We start from the raw sequence: 19,563 nt of genomic DNA, 5'->3' as shown, positions 1-19,563 counted from the left end.
GTTTTCTTCTTTAACTTTTGTTCCAGATAAGTAGAGACCAATAGTTATATATTAGTTGGCCCCTTAAAATCTTTTAAGACCTCAGACACTACTCACCACATTGGGATGTAGAACATACACTTTATGAACTACATTATGCCAATCAATTGAGTTGCCCCAGGAGATTCTGGTCCTAAATCTTCAAATTCAGAAAACCAATCTTGTGAGATGGTTAGTTATGTCTGAGAAGTATTTGTAATGCATGCACACATACCTGTGTTTACATAAGCCTATAGATACATCAGGAAACCCTGGTGGCCTAGTGGTTAAGTGCTACAGCTGCTAACCAAAAGGTCGCAGTTCAAATCCACCAGGTCCTCCTTGGAAACTCTATGGGGCAGTTCTACTCTGACCTATAGGGTAGCTATGAGTTGGAATCGACTCGATGGCAACAGGTTTTGGCTTTGGTTATAGATATACGAGAGCCCTAGTGGAGTAGTGGTTAAGAGCTATGGCTGCTAACCAAAAGGTCAGCAGTTTGAATCCACCAGTTGCTCCTTGGAAACCCTATGGGGCAGTTCTACTCTGCACTATAGGGTTGCTATGAGTTGGAATGGAGTCAACAGCAACAAGTTTGGTTGGCTTTTAGTATAGATACTTCTTCCTGTGCACACATATTCATATACATGTATGCCTGCATACATATTTGTGTAGCCACACACATATTCTTTGGTTGTTGTTGGTGTGGTTGCAAAATTATGTTTGTCATATCATTTACCAAAAACATCCTTTTTTCTTGTACATTTCTTAGTGACATCATTTACCTTGGTCATGCTCTGTGCACTTCACCTGTGTTTGATTCTACCTTTTCCATCACCAACAATAACAAGTGTCTACTATATAGACAGTGCTTCCCCTCCCTCCATCCTTGGTAGCCACCAGTGAGAGCTGGTCTCTGTAGGTTTCCTTACCTCTCAGTTTTTTTTTTTTTAACACTCTGTATCACAGAATTTTTGAAAACAGTGAGGTTGTAAGAAAGTAGTACTGAATCTCCCAGATGCCAATCTCCCGACTGTTCAGAACTCCAGCTGATGCCTCCCTTTAAAGCCAGTCTTTATTCAAGAGAGATTCATATCACCAATCACTTTGTCCCAACTTGGTTCACAATTATTGTCAAATCTATATTTTTTCCCTATTGAAGCACTGAATTTCTTGAGGTCAGAGACTGTGCTTCCTTTACCTTTCTTATCTCCCACCCCTTCAGCTCTAGTCCTTGAAGAGCAGCATTAGTCTCTGCTCAAGTTTTATCTTGAATATGGGCAGCTTGCATCATCTCTTTCTTTGAAGTTCGCCTTTCTACTCTCTACAATTCCTGATTTATGCCTCTGAACTCGATTTGTTGGAGATACTAGTTTTAATTCAGCAAAAGCTAGTGATCTCCCAGGGGGAGGTGAGAAGGGACATCTGGGGACAGTTAGCAGCAGAATCTGAGGATTGCAGCTTAGCACCCTGAGGCCTAATGTCAGGCATTGGTTCCAGGACTTTGGTGCCTGGTTGAAGAAGACAGTCTCTAGCCCCCTTAGGGGCCTACAGGCCAGTCTCCTTTAGGGGTCAGGATTACTGGGAATACTAATTAATTCATTAGCAGGGTTGATGGATTATCAAGCTGTCTCCTGGCAAAGGGGCCTAGGGTGGGGGGTGGTGGGGAACAGATTGCTGCCCATAAATCTGCCTGTTGCCTCCCTCCTCTCTGCTTCAGTGGCTCCCAGCATCAGGCCTGTGGGCCAGCAACTGAGTGCTGGTCGTATTTTCCCCACTCAGCAGATGGTTCTAACAGGTTAGCTCAGATCTTTACAAAAGCAGGAAAGAAAGAGAGAAAGGCTGGGGATTGGTCCTCTGGCCCAGGAACCATGTGGGGGGAGGAGAATAAATGCAAATGTCTTGCATTCTCTTTTCCTAGGGCAGTCACTCTGCCCTTATCCTCTGCTGACTGCACATACCCCTCCTCATCTCTTAGAATTGAACAGCCAACTGTACAACTGTTGAGGAGTTGTGATGAGGGTGACCCTGATGAAATAGATTCCACGCCTCTGTCTGCAAAGGACAGCTCTTAAAATTCTGTGTCCTCCTCAACTTCCTCCCAATGTGTGCACGTGTACGCACACGCACACACACAAAGCTGAACATGTTTTAAAAGCTAATCCTATTGTATCAGTCCCTTGCATCTGTCGGAGAAAGCAAGAAGCCCCTGCAGAATGTTCTGTCCCCACCCTCATCTTTGTCTCAATATGTTCACCTTTCTCTTAATCCTCCACTCCTCCTTCCCTTCTGAAAATTTCACAGGCAGGACACCAACAACACCATTACTATCAAATCTCAAATATTCATGGACATGGCTTTGAAGACACAAAAGAGAGTACCAATCCATTCTATAAGTGCCTATTGAATAATTGCTAAGCACTTAGCTCTATTCTACACACAAATTATACCATAGATTTCCTCTGGCTGAAGAGTGCATTCTGATTTGGTTTTCAGATATCCACCCTTCCTCTCATGTGCTTTGTAGCTACTGTGGAAAGGAAGTTTATTTTGCTGAGCAGAAATTTCCTGGTTGTTGTTGTTTTTATTAGCTGCCATTGAGTTAACCTCTGACTCATGGTGACCCCATGTATAACGGGATTGTACCATTGTGATCCACAGGTTTTCACTGCTGATTTTTGGAAGTGGATCACCAGACCTTTCTTTCTTGTCTATCTTAATTTGGAAGCTCTGCTGAAACCTGTTCAGCAACATGACAACAAGCAAGCCTCCACTGCTGCCTTTGAGGTGCTTTGGCCAAAAATTGAAACCAGCTCTCTGTCATGGAAGGCAAGAATTCTACCACTGAGTCACCACTGCCCTCATTTCCTGAGTAAGGAGAAAAAAAAGATCAGCAAGAGCTTGAAAATTCGTGAAATCAAACAACTTCCTATGGTAATTTAACAAAAAGTTAATTTTTATTCTCTTGTTTCTGCGAAGGGAAAGAGTCACATGAAATCTGTGTCAGGATTTTTTTTTTTTTTTTTTTTAAATAACGATTTCAAACTAAGATATTCCTTTCACCTTTTTGGCAGTAAGAATATCTTTTGTTGTAATCCTCTGTACATTCCCTTGGACTCCAGTCATATTTATAGCTCTTCATCTCTGTTAGACACAGGTAACAATTATGTCATAAAGCATGTGATTCCCAAAAATCCTGGGGGAATTTCTTTCAAGTCAAGTTCACAAAATAGTTGAGCTTGGGCTCGTAATTCTATCATGCTACTGGTAGGAAGAAATTGAAATGATCAGCTCATTTTACAGATTTGAAAACTGATGCCCAGAGCACGGTGACTTACCCAAGATCAATCAGTCAATTGCTTAATCCAGCCACCCTTCATTTTCCTCTTCAGAATCTCTAGAAGGTTACAAAATCCTTGCCATTTTAAAATGAACTCACAACCATTTATTTCACCTTGCCAAGTTTTACATAAGGTAAAAAAAAAAAAAAAAAACCAAACCCAGTGCTGTCAAGTCGATTCTGACTCATAGTGGCCCTATACATAAGGTAGTATTCCAAATTTGACAAACACTAAAAAGAAGACTCTACACCTCCACTTGGTAGCTTGGTCTCTGTCATAAAGGGTATCCATTTATTTATTTTAAATCTTTTCAGATGTAGTTTTCCTTTTCTCTCCTAGAAACTTAATCACACTTTACCATACTACAGGGGTTTTCAGGATTATTGACTCTTCTTTACTTCCAAGTTCGTTCTCAACTGAGTGTACTTTCTCTACCTTAATGCTTAATAATATATTGTTGAAAAACAATAGTGAACTTCAGTGTGTAATTTAAGGAATGAAATGTCTTTTATTAATTCATTTTTATAAACTTCAAATAAGCAGAAAAGGTGAAAACATAATACAAAAAAGTACACATATAACTGTATCTATATTCGCTAATACAAAAAAGACTTTTACTGGGAATGAGTTTGATTTAATGAAGGGAGTGGGAGATACTTTTTCCTTCTACTTTTAGTATTCTGAAACTTAAAAGCCAAAGGCACAATTCCACTCTTCTAATATAAGGGTCACTGATGCTGTATCCTGGATATGCATATTTCCCATCTTTTAACTCTTCTCCTACGTGGCCAGGTAGTTTCATTCACCCTTCCTAGTTCTCTCTCCAAGTTCACCACCACTTTTCTTTTCCTATTTTTCCCACCCTGTTCCACTTATATTTCTTTTTCACCACAAAGGCTTCCTGTTCTCTTTTTCTTTACCCACCAACTTCGGCTACCTTCCTCCCATATACTCCCACCAACCCCCACAATCATTAAAATACATAAAAAATAAAAATGATAAATAAACAGCAGAACTGGACCTGGCTGGACGAGCCCTTTGAAGTAGGCGTGTCTTTCGACTGGGGAAGGGGAGGAGTTAGACAGCGGGCAACATCTCCCCTCCCCTGGTCAGCTGAGAGCGCTATCAAAACTGCTGCAATTCAGAGGCTCCGGCCAGAGCGCAGGAGCTGCCCAGCGGCTGTGGTTCTGAAAGCTGCACTCCGGGGAGCTAACCAAGGAGAACAAGTACTGAAGCCCGAGTGGACCAGCTGCAACGGAGGGCTCAGCCCGAAGGAGTCCTGGAGGAGCACACTGAACTCCAAGGAAGGAGTAGAATAAGTAGTAGTCAGAGGTATCCCTAAGGGGTAGCGACTGGGGTTAACATGGATCGCTGAAGACATCTCCTTCTCCAACGATTTGCATGGTCAGGGGGACTCGGCGTCTCTGGCTATCCTCCAGGACACAGATTCACAGAATTCACCCCAGGGACTGCCACTGACAGAGGTGAGACAGCGGATGGGGTGATAAGAGGGCTTTAAAGTTTCTGTGGGAAGTTACCACAGACCTAGAGTTGAGGTTGGAGCAAGGAAAGTCGCCTCTGGGCTAAGGGAGGAGGGAGTAGGATTTAGAAAACTTGCACAGGAAAGGAGAGAGGGACAGAACACGTAGGAACAAATGAAAATTTTAATAATTTCAGTAATTCCCATAGCATCTGTCACCCAAAGTGTAGCACGGAGATAATTTGAAACATTTTTATAAAGTGGAGAGTACAGATTATCCCTCATTCCTGTCAACCCCCCCTTCCATATTACTAATGCGGAAAAAAAAATGTTCAAAAAGTTTAACTACTTTTCCAAAGTAGTTTGCCAGCAAGTAGGTTGGAAGAATTGACCCAATCCACCATGCTGTTCACAGGCTCCTAGGGCTATGCAAAGAGTGGAGGGGGAGGAAGGAGACTGAAAATAGAATAAGAAATGGGAAAAGATCTTGGAAAACCATGGGATAGATTTCCACCATTGCCTCCATATAATCTGCTAAAAAATCCTTAGATAGTGGGAATAGTGTAGAGAATATTTCCTTTTCCTCAGCTCTATCAGGTGAGAAATCAGGAGAAAAAGATTATTCATGTGTACCTTTTCCTTCCTCTGCCTCTCACTTATTCACCCACCAAAAAGTATATTCAGAAAATACTAATGAATATAAAAACAAACAAACAAAAAACCCACTGCCATCGAGTTGATTTTTATGCATAGTGACCCTATAGGACAGGGTAGAGCTGCTCCATAGGGTTTCCAAGGAGCGGCTGGTGGATTTGAACTACCGATCTTTGGTTAAATGCTGGGCACTGCAATGTATGTGCGAACACCCTGGTCTACATTCTGTCCTTTCAGTGCAAAGACAGCAACTTTGAACAAAGCAGGTAGTCTATATGGTCCTTAGATTCCTTAGAAACTGGCCCAAATTATCCCTTTCCTATTGTATTTAGAATTTAGAGTCATAGGATCAGAGGGTGAAGACAATTCAATCAGCTTTTAAGAGGAAGGACATTGCCCAATTGCCACAAACACATACGCATGTGCCCCTTACTCATCTGTCCGTCAGTGGAAACTTCTTTGCAATAAATAAAACATTAGTCAAAGCGTAGGAAGAATTCTAGGCTAGGTCTACAAGGTAGTAATGACCTCAACCCCAGTTCTGAAATTGTTGGGTAGTCACAATCATTGGCTAAGCAAATAGTTTACTAACCGATTGCCATCAAGTTGATTCTGGCTCATGGCGACCCCAGGTGTAACAGAGTAGACACTACATAGAGTTTTCTTGGCTATAATCTTTATGGAAGCAGCTCACCAAGGCTTTCTTTTGCAGTGCTGCTGTGTGGGTTTGAGCTAACAACCTTTAAGTTAGCAATTGAGTGAAAACGGCTTGTACCACTCGCCCAAAGCCTACCACTCAGGGACCTAAATGTTTTGCCATAACAGGTTGAAAAAAAAAAAAAAAAAAACTAAGAGAATTATTTCGAATTGGAGAGACTAGGCTAAACTTATAATTTCATTTAAAGATCCTAAGGAAAGATGAAAGTTCTATTATATTGAGTAGATGTATAATGAAATCCAAACACCAAAATCAAAGGCTAAAATGGGTTTTATAGAATCAGAATGTGTTTCTGTGTGTGGAACAGGTGGTATTCAATGATTTTTGTCATACTGGAATCCACTCCATGTACGTTTTGAAAGCCAATTATTTTTGAGAGGCAGGGAAACTTGAGGTGTTTTATCAAAATACTTTGTGAGATAGTGCTGCGGACTTTCCCATATAGCTTCTATAAAACAATTACCCTTACATTTGCATAACGCCTTTCCAAAGCACTTGTGCTTGCTTTTCATAAAAGGTTCTAAATGAGATTAAAAAAAACCCCATTGCCGCTGAGTTGATTCCAACTTATAGCAACCCTATAGGACAGAGTAGAACTGCCCCATAGGGTTTCCGAGGAGTGGCTGGTGGATTCCAACTGCTGACCTTTTGGTTAGCAGACGTAGCTCTTAACCAGGAGATGCAAAAGTATTATTTCCATTTTGCCCTAAGGGTAAAAAGTTACATTTTTTCTGTTCATTAATAAGTAAGTGATGGGAGAGGGTCCCATGTCATGCTTCTTGCAGTACACCCGAGTTGGTTCATCAACAGGGTAAAAGCCGCATTAGAATTAGGCGACTATTTGGAGAGGAATCAGCTGGTTTCCACTCACATTTTCAACTCTCAAATCTAGATCTGGATGTTTGCTTTTTTTCCCTGTTAGCCTTAAATATATTTAGGGAAAAAATAGTCAGAGGAAAGCTTTATTCCCCTCTTTTTTCTTTATCTTTGAGGAGTCTTGATTTTACTTCTGTTTAAGAGACACTTCATTTTTCAATCCAGAACTCTACTACATGGTTATGGTGGGAAAGTTATATTCCCAATATTGCCTAATCAAAGGCTAAAGGAGAAACAGAGTTGCAAAGGGTTGTCTGTATCCCACCAGAAACTTTGTGAATCTGAAAATTTGTCCAACCAGCTGCTTTCTCCCGTTAATGTTGTTTGTTTGCTTTTTTGTTTTGATATATCAGGAGTTTAGTTTATTTCTTTTCTTCTTGGGTTGTTTCCCTTCCTTTGTATTATTTTATTATTGTTATTTTGTGTTATTGAGGTATGTATGTGTTTCTAGCTGCCATTTGTTTATTTGTGTTTTCCCTTCACTGGAGGGTTTGGAGAGTCAAGTACACACTGGATCTATGGTGTCAAGCCATAGAAAGAGTCTAACTTCCTTCTTGAATATGATAAAAGAGATCAAGCCAATCCAGTGGAGCGAGATGACAGAATTGAGTTTCTTCACCCCTTGCAACAGAATAAAAAACCAGTTATAGTTGAGTTGACCCTGACTCATGGCATCCTCACGTGTGTCAGGGTAGAATTGCACTCCAAAGAGTTTTCAACAGCTGTGATCTTTCAGAAGCAGATCACTAGGCCCTTCTTCTAAGATGCCTCTGGGTAGACGTCAATCATCAACCTTTCAGTCAGCAGCTGAGCATATTAACCATTTACATCACTCAAGGATTCCTTCAACAGAATGGGAGCTTTGATATTTGGTTTCCTTAGGAGGCTGAGGGAAGAGTGCATTAGGGGATTTTTTGAGGTGGGCATTGAGATGGAGCCATTGACTTTTGTTGGCATGAATAAATATTAAGTACAAATTGTAATTATTCCTACTGACTTTAGGAATAATAATACCTAACATTTACACGGCATTTATGATGTGTGGCCCTATGCAATGTGCTTTAAATATATTAACTCACTTTATCCTCAGGATAGTTTTGTGTGGTAAATACTGTAATTATTCTCATTTCAAAAAGGAAACTGGGACACTGAAAAGTTATGAAACTTGTCCAAGGTCACACAGCTAATAAATAGTGGAGCTAACATTTGAACTCAGGTAATCTGACCACAGAATCTGTGCTATCTACCTCACTTTGGGAAAAGGGGCAGGCTTATTAATAAAATCTATTTTCACTATTCACTTGTGAGAAACAATTTCTGCTTTTGAATAAGCAAACGTGTAAATAAGATTAGATAAGAAAACTCAAGAATAAGCACAAAATAAATTTATAAGTAATGTTTGTAGAGATTTTAGCTTATAAAACTCTCATAATTTTATTTGTCTTACAAGAGTTATATAAAATATATCTTATCCGTATTTTATCAAAGATCAGAGAGTTTACACAATGGGCTTGAGGTCAACCACTAGGAATTACAGGAGTGGGACTAGAATCTCATTCCAACTTTCATGCTTTTGAAGCCACACTATATATGCCCATGGGATTCTATTAATGATAATGGACCAGTACCTATGGGAACCCATTAAAAAAAAAAAAAAAAAACCACTGCTGTCGAGTTGACTCCGACTCATAGCAACCCTATACAGAGGAAGTTAAACTGGAGTCATTGATACCCTTTCCGTGACAGGTAAAAGAACAAAGATAAAAATTGGTTGGACTTTTCACTGTTATGACCAAAGCCAGTTGGTTCTTTTCTTTTGTATCTGCAGACAATCTGATTTGAAGGCAGCGCCGAGGCTCTTACAGAGATGATCAAATTATGTTAATAGTGGTCTATTCTACTCTCCCAACTCAACTTCTTGGTGGAGGTGAGGCTTGACAGAGTCCAGAGGTATGAAGGAGAGGACAGTGAAGGAGGCCAAATACTTAAACTAAGATCATATTCAGATTCAGGGGAGATTCAGGAGCCTCATCTTTCCTCTCATATTTTCCTTCTCTCCTCTTCTTGCATGTAAGTATGACCCAGTGATAATGAAGGAGATGAGAAGAAGAGAAGGAGGAGAAAAACAAAGTGAAGGAAGAAAAGAAGCAGGATTAAATGGGTGAAAACAATAAGAAAAAAAAAAAATGGGAAAGGAAGGAGCCCTGGACTGAGAGCTAAACAGGACCTCAGAGAACATCTAAACTAGGCACCTTTGATGACTGCCACTTCCTTGTGACTTGGCTCTGCTGGTTCACATCTCCTAAGTCAAAGTGTCCTTTTTTCTTCCTGTAGTTGTGATGAAAAAAAGAGACAAAATAACCCTAGGATTTGGAATTAAAAGACTTGCGCTTATGTTCTGGCTTCACCAGCTCTATGCTTTTGCATGTCCATTAGTTAACCCACAGTGACCTCAGGCATAAAATGAGCATAAACATCCCATCTCCCTCAAAGTTTTGCTATAAAGAAAGTATAAGTTAGTGGATGCAAAAGTGCTCTGTGAACTTTAAAGTGCTACACAAATGTTATTATAATAACATGGGGAGAATTATGATTCCCAAGCCCACTCCAACCTCTTTGGCGTCAGCGTGCACCTGCCTGTGAAAAGGTCTGTGTTACTTTAACAGAAAGTCAATTAGGTCCTTTGCCCTCCCTCTGTATATCTGCCTGAGTTAGAAGTGCAGCTCAGCACACAAGCTCCATCATCCATATTAAAAGTGGGATTTTCTGACTTGGCCTGGGCAGCCAGTTGACCAATAGGTCCCAACGTGTGTTTTCAATAAAGCTGCTTACCCAGGAAGCCTTATTAAGTGAGTAAGTCAAGCTGACATGATTTCCGTGCTGATTAACATGAAACCTAGGCTGTTTTCGCAATGCAGTAACATTAATTATTTATGGGAGGTAAATGAGGTTACAAGGAAAACAAGCTCCAATTACCAGAAACAAATCAAATCATATATTTATATTTTTTTAAAGGCTATGTACTAAGCCCTGCATTCATTGATTTGAGGTGAGCTTCAAGGATCAACAAACATTTACTAGGTTCTCCCATTTCTGACTTACAAAGGTGATGGAGGGTTTAACATTTCGAACATTTCAAAGACAAGGTGGCAAACTGGGATGCCCCAGGGGAGCTTATCAGATACTTTTATTCAGTAAATTATATACTTACAAATCTCTCAACAAATCTCAAAAACAATTCCAACTCTTTCAGAATTGAATCTAAAATGCTTATTAAACCTCCAATCTCTCCTGATTTTTAATTAATTTTCAAATAGCAAATTTTGATTAGAAACTTCTGATTAAACAGTATTTGCTAGGCAAGTGACTTAAAGTATTAAAGTGAATTATAAAGTCAATTAAAGGCTATTTTCCTGTTTGCCTGGACTCCCTGATGGTGCAAATTGTTAATGCCCTCAGCTGCTAATGGAAATGTTGACTGGTTCGAGCAGGACTTCGAACTGGTTTGGTCCAGTTTGGATTCCTGCTGAGAATTTGCATTTCTAACAAGTTCCCAGGCGATGCTAATGGTGCTGATTATGGGTCAATTCTGAGAATTACTGGTAGAGCAGTGTTCTCATAATTTATTACACGTAAGAATCACCAGAGGATCTTGTTAAACTGTAGATTCTGATTCAGTTTATCTATGGTGGGAGTGCAAGTTCTCAGCAGGGGTTCAAATCAGAAATGAACTGGTTTGAAGACTTGGGTTCAAGTCCTCTCAGAGGTGCCGTGGAAGAATGACCTGGTGATTTAATTCTGAAAAAATCAGCCATTGAAAGCTCTATGGATCAGTTCTACTCTGACATACAGTGGGTTGCCATGAGTCAGAGCTGACTCGACAGCAACTGGTACGTTTGTTGTCAGAATGTTCTGCCCTGTTAAGCATTTGTTCTAGATTTTTCATTTTTAATGAAGTATTACTACAATAGTATCAAAAAAAAAAAAAAAACTTGGATTGATTTGGTAGACCTCTGGCTTTTACTTTTAACTGCTGCTATGGTCTTGTCTGATGGTGTGAGATGCATGTGTAATGAAGAGCTCTCACTTTAACACGTGGGTGAACCTGAAGGATAATCAGTGATAACCATCCTCTTTTCCTGATCCTTTCTAGACACTGTCACTAACATCTCTCTTTCATAAACAGGGTACAGGGTACTTGCAGATAAAATAAAATGCTCTCCTAATGATGGTGAAATAGATATTTGATGGAACCCTGGTGGCGTAGTAGTTAAGTGCTATGGCTCTTAACCAAGATGTCGGCAGTTTGAATCTGCCAGGCGCTCCTTGGAAACTCTACGGGCCAGTTCTACTCTGTCCTATAGGGCTGCTATGAGTCGGAATCAACTCGAAGGCAGTGGGTTTGGGTTTAGTTTTGGTTTTGTGGTATACCAGCCAATTGTTCTATGGCTCTTGCCATTGCCTGGGAGATGCTTGAAGTGACCATTTGGCAAGGTCACTGGGAAGCATGGGATATATATATATATATATATATAACCTGTAATATCCAAGTTTCCCAGTGAGGCATTACACATTATTATGTGTATATATATGTATCTATATGTATCTATGTCTATATATCTAGAGGCATCACACACACACACACACATATATATGTGTGTGTGTGTAATGCCTCTAAATAGAGGCTAAGCAGTCCCTTGTAGAACGTACACAAAGTAGTCTGAATTCTCTTGCTTCAGCTTTTTATTTACTGTGTAAATATACAATGATTTACTTATTTTATTGTTTGATATGCTTTTAATTTTATAATATTATAATTATGTAAATATTAAAACCCCATTGCTGTGGAGTCGATTCTGACTCATAGTGACCCTATAGGACAGAGTAGAACTGCGCATAGGGTTTCCAAGGAGTGGCTGGTGGATTTGAACCGCTGACCTCTTAGTTATCAGCCTGAGCTCTTAACCACCGTTAATATTATATAATTAAAATTATTTTAGGCCCTCTTTCACTTTTATAAGTTCCCTTATTCAGACAATTATTTATATGGCTACCTTATCTATTTCCAATTATGTTCCAAAAAAAAAAAAAAAAGACATACATTTGGACTAGTATACCATTTTTTAAAAAATAGACAACCCATGAGAAGAAAATCTAAGTGTAAAAGGAATTACGCACTGGCATTGCAATTTTTTTTTTTTTTTTAATCAAGCCAATTTCCATTTCCCATAGTAGATTTTCTTATAATACACCATAACTAGATGAGTTCCCTGGGCATTTCTTTGAGTCTTGGAGTTGTCATTTAGAATGAAAGGCTTGGACTTGATGATTATAAGTTGAATTCCAGTAAGAATCCTATACTCTATAACCAAAGTATAAATCAAAGTTTTGTTCTAAATGGAACCAGGCATCACAGGCACTAACAATTGCTATTGCCCTTTTCCAGATTCTGGAGATGGCAAAAACTTATGTGAAACCCAAGGAAATGGTGGAGCTGGTCAACACACCATCCTGGATAGACAAAGGTCTGGGCTCTCAGAATGAGATGACGGAGGAGGAAAGAAGACCAGATGCTTATGGAATGCTTAGCAGCTTAGTTGAAGAGCATGACAGTATTGAAGAGGAAGAAGAGGAAGAGGATGGGGAGAAGCCCAAGAGAAGAGGTCCCAAGAAAAAGAAGATGACCAAAGCTCGACTTGAGAGATTCAGGGCTCGAAGAGTCAAAGCCAATGCCAGAGAAAGGACCCGGATGCATGGCCTGAATGATGCATTAGATAACCTGAGGAGAGTCATGCCATGTTACTCTAAAACCCAAAAGCTTTCCAAGATAGAGACTCTTAGGCTGGCCAGGAACTATATTTGGGCTTTATCTGAGGTCCTTGAGACTGGTCAGACACCTGAAGGGAAGGGCTTTGTGGAGATGCTCTGTAAAGGGCTCTCTCAGCCCACAAGCAACCTGGTGGCCGGATGCCTCCAGCTGGGTCCTCAGTCTGCCCTCCTGGAGAAGCGTGAGGAGAAATCTCCTATTTGTGACTCTGCTATCTCTGCCCAGAACTTCAACTACCAGTCTCCAGGGCTCCCCAGTCCTCCTTATGGCCATATGGAAACACATCTCATTCATCTCAAGTCCCCAGTATTCAAGAGTTTGGGAGAGTCATCCTTTGGGAGCCATCCACCTGACTGCAGCACACCCCCTTATGAGGGCCCACTCACTCCCCCTCTGAGCATCAGTGGGAATTTCTCCTTGAAGCAGGATGGCTCTCCTGACCTAGAGAAATCCTACAGCTTCATGCCACACTATCGGTCTGCAAGTCTAAGCTCAGGGCATGTTCATTCAACTCCGTTTCAGGCTGCCACCACCCACTATGATGTTCCCATAGACATGTCCTATGATTCCTACCCCCACCATGGCATTGGGGCCCAACTCAATACCATCTTCACTGATTAGGGCAGCAAGACCAGCATTTCAGAGGATAATGTGGAGACATTTTCCAATATTCAGGTAGTTGAGCCGAAGAGTCAATGACCTTAAAGAAACCGTATAGATATCAAACAAAATAGTCCTAGTCCATTTAGGCCCTCCTACACCTGTCATCCTCTTTTCTCATCAACTTCTCACATTGTATCGATTCCTTTATTTAGGGTCCGTGAGTGAGATTCTTTGATGACTTACAACCATGTGAAACTAGAACAGAAGATCTGGGTCCTATTTCAGTGGTGCCAAAAACCCATTGAATGATCTATGCTAATTAATTTTCCATCTCTGGTTTGTTTACTTCCTGGTAAAATAAGGCAGTTCTAAATCTAGACGATTTCTAAAGTCTTTCACAGCTCTGAAGTTCAATGACTTGGGGATCATTCCAAACTGAGCTGAGCAATAATATGAAATGGACACTATGCAAGGAAATGCCAAAGGGAGCACAAGGTGCATGCCTCTTGGCTCAAAGAAGGCAAAGTTTGTTTGGACTTAGTGACAGGACTTCTTTGTGCCTGTCTAAAAATGGCCTCCAGAGGCTAAAATTCTAACTTGGCCATCGCTGTGAGTAACAAAGCATGTTCTTTAAGAGATTAGCTCTATTTCCCGTTGAGCTGAAAGATGAACATATCTTCCTTAGTGATTTGAGAACCATAAGAGAGGTCTCATACAACTTGATTCTTGACAATATTTCAAAAGCACTTTTCTCAGAACTAGAGATGGGACAAGCAAGTCACTTAAACCTCAGATCCCTTTAAGCAGTGGGACCTAGAGAAGTCATCTAGACCATTCCATGACCTCCATAATGAGAGGGCTCTGGAAATTCTGATGAAGCTCAGGTACTGCTTTGGAATCAGCAAACAACCCAGGACAATATTCAAGAGCAATAAAATGGCTATTGGCCACACTAACTACTCAGAGTTTGGGGACTCCTTCCAGCTCACACCTGCCCAGGTAAATCACTGGATTTCCCTTGACAAGATGAATTTCATTTAAAGTAAACATGATTGAAACTGCTGACCTCTGCTCACATTAATAGCATATTTTCCAGAAGCACAAGTACCAATTAATTTAGTGACCAAGATTGAATTTGTCCAACAGACATATAACTCCTTATCTCCCCCACCACTAATTGTTACCTCTTCATCACTCCTAAGTTACAGTATATTATTATGTATTGTTGATCTGATTTCAAGGGATGCAGAAGTAAATTCCAAAGCCAGTGAATGCTTTTACAAGTCCATGTTTTCATCACAGGTTTATCCCAACCTGTAGGATGTTTATGTTTCTTCATGTGACTTCCCTTTCCTCTATATTAGCACTAATTTTGTAAAATGTATCTTTCTCCAAAGAAATTAGATATGAGAAATTTCACTGTTCTGCTCAAGCTGCTTAAGACAAACTCAAGAGCCTAAATGGCTTGCATGGTAGTAGATCACATCCTGCTTCTGCCAGAGAGAATAACTTCAGGACATGGGGTACATCAATAGGACCAGTCAATAAAATTCATAAGCCAAATTAGTATTTCATTTTCTATAGCTCAGTTAGCCCCCCCCACCAATCCTGCCAAACTATCTCTTTATATTATCTTTTTATCCCTCTAATTTTTTCATCATTGTTATCTCGTTATAGCCTAAGTTACTTTCTTTCTATTTTGCTTGCAGCCCTTCCCTTGATATATTTTGCACCCTTGGTTTGTAAATCCGCCAGAACGTAGCCTTGCAGAAAGAACTTAACCCTCACCAGCCAGCAAAGTGGTTTCCCACACCACAATCTGCCCTATAGGAATAGACGAGCAAAATGATTTTTAAAGCCATGTTGTGTGCTTTTTGAGTGGAGGCTGGCATTTTCTGACATTTAAGTGTGTAAATAATGAATGTTGTCTGAGTTATTTATCTGATACTATTTATTTAATTTATTTCTCCCTTTCATGCAAATTCCTTGGGCTTCATAGAGGTGTTTGTAAACCCTTCCTAAGGCTTCAGTTGGAAAATAGCACATATTTTTTACTAGGAAGTCCTGAGTTTTAGGTGAGGGTAAAAGGGGAAGTTAGTTCAGGATCACCTGTAATTATTTTATAAAAAGCAGCAATAATTTGAATGGCTATGCAAATTGATATTTTTAGATTTTTTCCCTTTAACATGAGCCAGAGCTACTTTTTTTTTTTTTTTTTTTTAAAGAATCTGTTGTTTGTGGTTTTCAGGAGTATAGGATGCATGAACCAGGCCTCCCTGGGATTGTGTGCAGAGGGATTTTGTAATTGAATTAAATTTGGGAAGGTAATCTGCTTGGAAAGAACCTATTCCTCAGTCCAGGGTGGTTGCATCTTCTGGTGACTCTATCTGATAAAGCACAGCAATTGTTTAAACCTTTTGTAAAAAAGCAAAACAAAACAAAAACCTGTTTTTGCTCCCCCTTTTCTAGTTGAAATAAAGGTATAAGTCTTATTAGACATAGTGCTGTGTGTCAGTCTTGAAAGCTTTTCTTCACGTTCCTCTATCCATTTTCTTGGACTCTAAGTCCGGTGAGCAGCCAGCAGAGCACAGGCTGGCCTGTTGAAAGGATTTGCACATCCCCTATATCAACTCATTTTACCAGAAGATTTGAAAGGTCTGAGAAAAGTAGCTGGAAGCCCAGAAACACTGGTCTTTGCCACACATACAATCAACTCTATAGTACACAGTTAAGAAAAAAGAAAAACAAAAACTTCACTTTATAGAAACATTTAGGGCTATGGACAGTCTAAAGAGCCCTGGTGGCACAATGGTTAAGCGCTTGGCTGTTACCAAAAATGTCTGTGTTTGAACCTACCAAGCTGCTCAGCAGGAGAAAGACGTGGCAGTCTGCCTCTGTAAAGATTACAACCTCGGAAACCCTATGGGGCAGCTCTACTGTCCTACAGCTCCGCTGTGAGTCAGAATTGTCTCCACAACAACAGCACAGGCAATCTAAGCTATCAAACCATAGAGAGGTGGAACATGGGAAGCACTTTAGTATTGTCATTGTTGCTATTATTGCTGGGAGTAGGGTCAGAACTTATACAGACATTGAGAACCAGAGATCACAGCAGGTCCTTTGAATATTTGCAGTAAATCATTGACTGGATTCGGCACTGAAATCCAAGTCTTTTGACCAGTCCTCCATACCTATGCTCTGTATCCTACTTTCCAACTCATCACGAAGACACGTTAAATAGCAATCATCAAAGGCAAACTTCCTGAATTTGGGAAATAGAAAACATATCCTTTTGCTTTCTCTTCTAGAAAATTGGGATAGAGATATCGTCATTGTTGTTAGTTGCTGTTGAGTCAATTCCGACAGAGGGAGACCCCACGTGTTGCACAGTAGAATTGCTCCACAGGGTTTTTGAGGCTGTGACTTTTCAGAAGCAGACTGTCAGGTGCCTCTAGTTGGGTTTGAACCACCGACTCTTTGGCTAGTAGTCCAGTTCTTAACCATTTGTGCCACCCAGGGTCATTATGGTAGACTTATGTGATCATCTGCCCTAAGACTATGTAGAAAAAGAATATTATGAGCTCACGAAGGGAGAATGAAGAACACCAAAGACACAAGGTAATTATGAGCCCAAGAGACAGAAAGGGCCACATAAACCAGAGACTACATCAGCCTGAGACCAGAAGAACTAGATGGTGCCTGGCTACAACTGATGAATGCTCTGACAGGGAACACAACAGAGAACCCCTAAAGGAGCAGGAGAACAGTGGGATGCAGACCTCGAATTCTAGTAAAAAGACCAGACTTAATGGTTGGACCGAGACTAGAAGGACCCTGGTGGTCATGATCCCCAGACCTTCTGTTAGCCCAAGACAGGAACCATTCCCAAAACCAACTCTTCGGACAGGGATTGGACTGGACAATGGGATAGAAAATGATACTGGTGAGGAGTGAGCTTCTTGGATTAAGTAGACACATAAGACTATGTTGGCATCCCCTGTTTGGAGGGGAGATGGGAGGGCAGAGGGGGTCAGAAGCTGGCCGAATGGACACGAAAAGAGAGAGTGAAGGGAAGGAGTGTGCTGTCTTATTAGGGGGAGAGCAATTAGGAGTATATAGCAAGGTGTGTATACATTTTTGTATGAGAGACTGACTTGATTTGTAAACTTTCACTTAAAAAAATTTTTTTTTAAAGCACAATAAAAATTAAAAAAAAGGATAAACTAGGCATCATCAAAATTAAAGATTTTTACTCTTCCAAAAAAAAGGAGAGTATGAGCTCACAAGTATATATAATACCATATACTTTATTTCAATTCAATTTCACAAATAGTTACTGAGCATCTCCTATGTGTCAGGAATTAAGCCAACTGCTAAAAATATAGAAATGAACATGGCCGTGCTTTGGGGGGCTTGCAGACTGGCAGACTGTAAACTTACAAAGCACGTTTACACGCTTATCATTCATTATTGAGAGCAATGTGAGGCAAGTAGTTCACATATTAGAGATACTGTTTGGCAGAGGAAGAAACTGATACACAGAGACATTTATTGACTTGCCCTCAGGAGTTAAGGAGGAGTTAAGCCCTAGACTCTCTACGCCAATTAAAAAAAAAAAAAATTATTTAGATAAATAAGGTCCTGCCTTAGTTGTGGTTAAGTAAAACACATGACATATGACAATTCTGCATAGTGTATTTTTTAAAAAGAATTACTGCAGATATTAAGTATAGCAAAGAAAATTGTGACTAAGGTTAGGTGCATGTGAATAGTTACAAGGGGAAGTTGATCATAAAACTTATGGAGCCTCTTCATGACTGTCATAATACAAATGACAGGCAAGATATTGGGTCAAAAGCTCTCATGTCTGTAAGTAAATGGACTAAGTTACTAAATGTGAACTGAAGAAAATTTTAGAAAAAAATAGCTAACAGCTCAAGGAAAGGAAGAGGAAAATGTTGTTTATTGGACATCCACACCATTTATAAGTCATAGTGCTAAGTCCTGTATATTGAGTCAGTCTTCAAAATAAGCCATTGAAATAGGTCCCAAATATTGTAGAAACCTACATATCCGTTGCCGTTCAGTCAATTCCGACTAATAGCAACCCTAGAGGACAGAGTAGGACGGCCTCCATACAGTTTCCAAGGAGCGCCTGGTGGATTCGAACTGCTGACTTCCTGGTTAGCTGCCGTAGCTCTTAACCACTAAGCCACCAGGGTTTCCAAATGTGTAAATAACATGAGAACATGGCAAGTCATGTAAACTCTTTAGTTTTGTTGCCTATAAAATGAGATGGTTGTACCATTAGACACTTGGAGTTTCTCTCATATTAATATTTTCATATTTCAGTTAGTTAGTGGTGGCTACCTATTTACTCTCTAACAGAGCATCAAATATGTGCATGTTCAAAAAAATGAGTGAATAGATGATTGAATGACAGCTAATGGATGGCAGAAAAAGGCCACAAAACATTAAAATCAAAGCAGTGTTTGGGTGACTTATGTGGTTTCACAGTTACTAGTCAGCCATCTTAAGGAAATGGAATACTTTCAATCTGGTATTGATTTAGAAGGCAATTTTCTAGACAATGAATTTATTCTCTAGAGGAAACTACAACATGTTTGGCAACTAAAAGGCCCATAATGTACAAAGTGAGTGAAAATAAATTTATCGAAGGGAAAATTGAGAATTTGTATTATTCCTAGAATTTTACAATTGCCCCTTTTCCCCTAAGTGGGAAAGAATAAGATGTTTATTATATTGCAAATACAACAAATTCTCAGTTATTCATATGAATAATCCACATTGTGGGTTATTGATGAAAAATATTTAATCTGAAGCTTGTTTCTCCATGTCAGCTGGTATGTTCCTAATTTTCAATGTGTGTGTATGTGTGCGAATGTAAGTATATTTGGACATATATGTATATGAAGGTATTTCTGCATATATAAGCATATATGTCTGTATATATTTGGAGGAATGTATATTTGAACAGATATATATTTGTGCAAGTAGAACACACACACATATACACATGAGTCTC

General features: G+C 39.9%; 1 protein-coding gene across 1 annotated transcript; it reads left to right on the top strand.

The window, feature by feature from the left end:
• The first annotated feature begins 12,456 nt into the window (after window positions 1-12,456).
• Window positions 12,457-13,577, top strand: NEUROD4 (neuronal differentiation 4). The gene has a single exon (XM_023557207.2). It carries the CDS (start codon window positions 12,543-12,545, stop codon window positions 13,533-13,535), a length of 993 nt encoding a protein of 330 aa, XP_023412975.1. The 5' UTR covers window positions 12,457-12,542; the 3' UTR covers window positions 13,536-13,577.
• The last annotated feature ends 5,986 nt before the right edge of the window (window positions 13,578-19,563 follow it).

Source organism: Loxodonta africana, chromosome 4 (genome assembly GCF_030014295.1).
Source record: "Loxodonta africana isolate mLoxAfr1 chromosome 4, mLoxAfr1.hap2, whole genome shotgun sequence".
Lineage (NCBI taxonomy): Eukaryota > Metazoa > Chordata > Mammalia > Proboscidea > Elephantidae > Loxodonta > Loxodonta africana.
The sequence above is the reverse complement of the archived record's forward strand: the minus strand, read 5'-3'. Positions and strand labels throughout refer to the sequence as shown.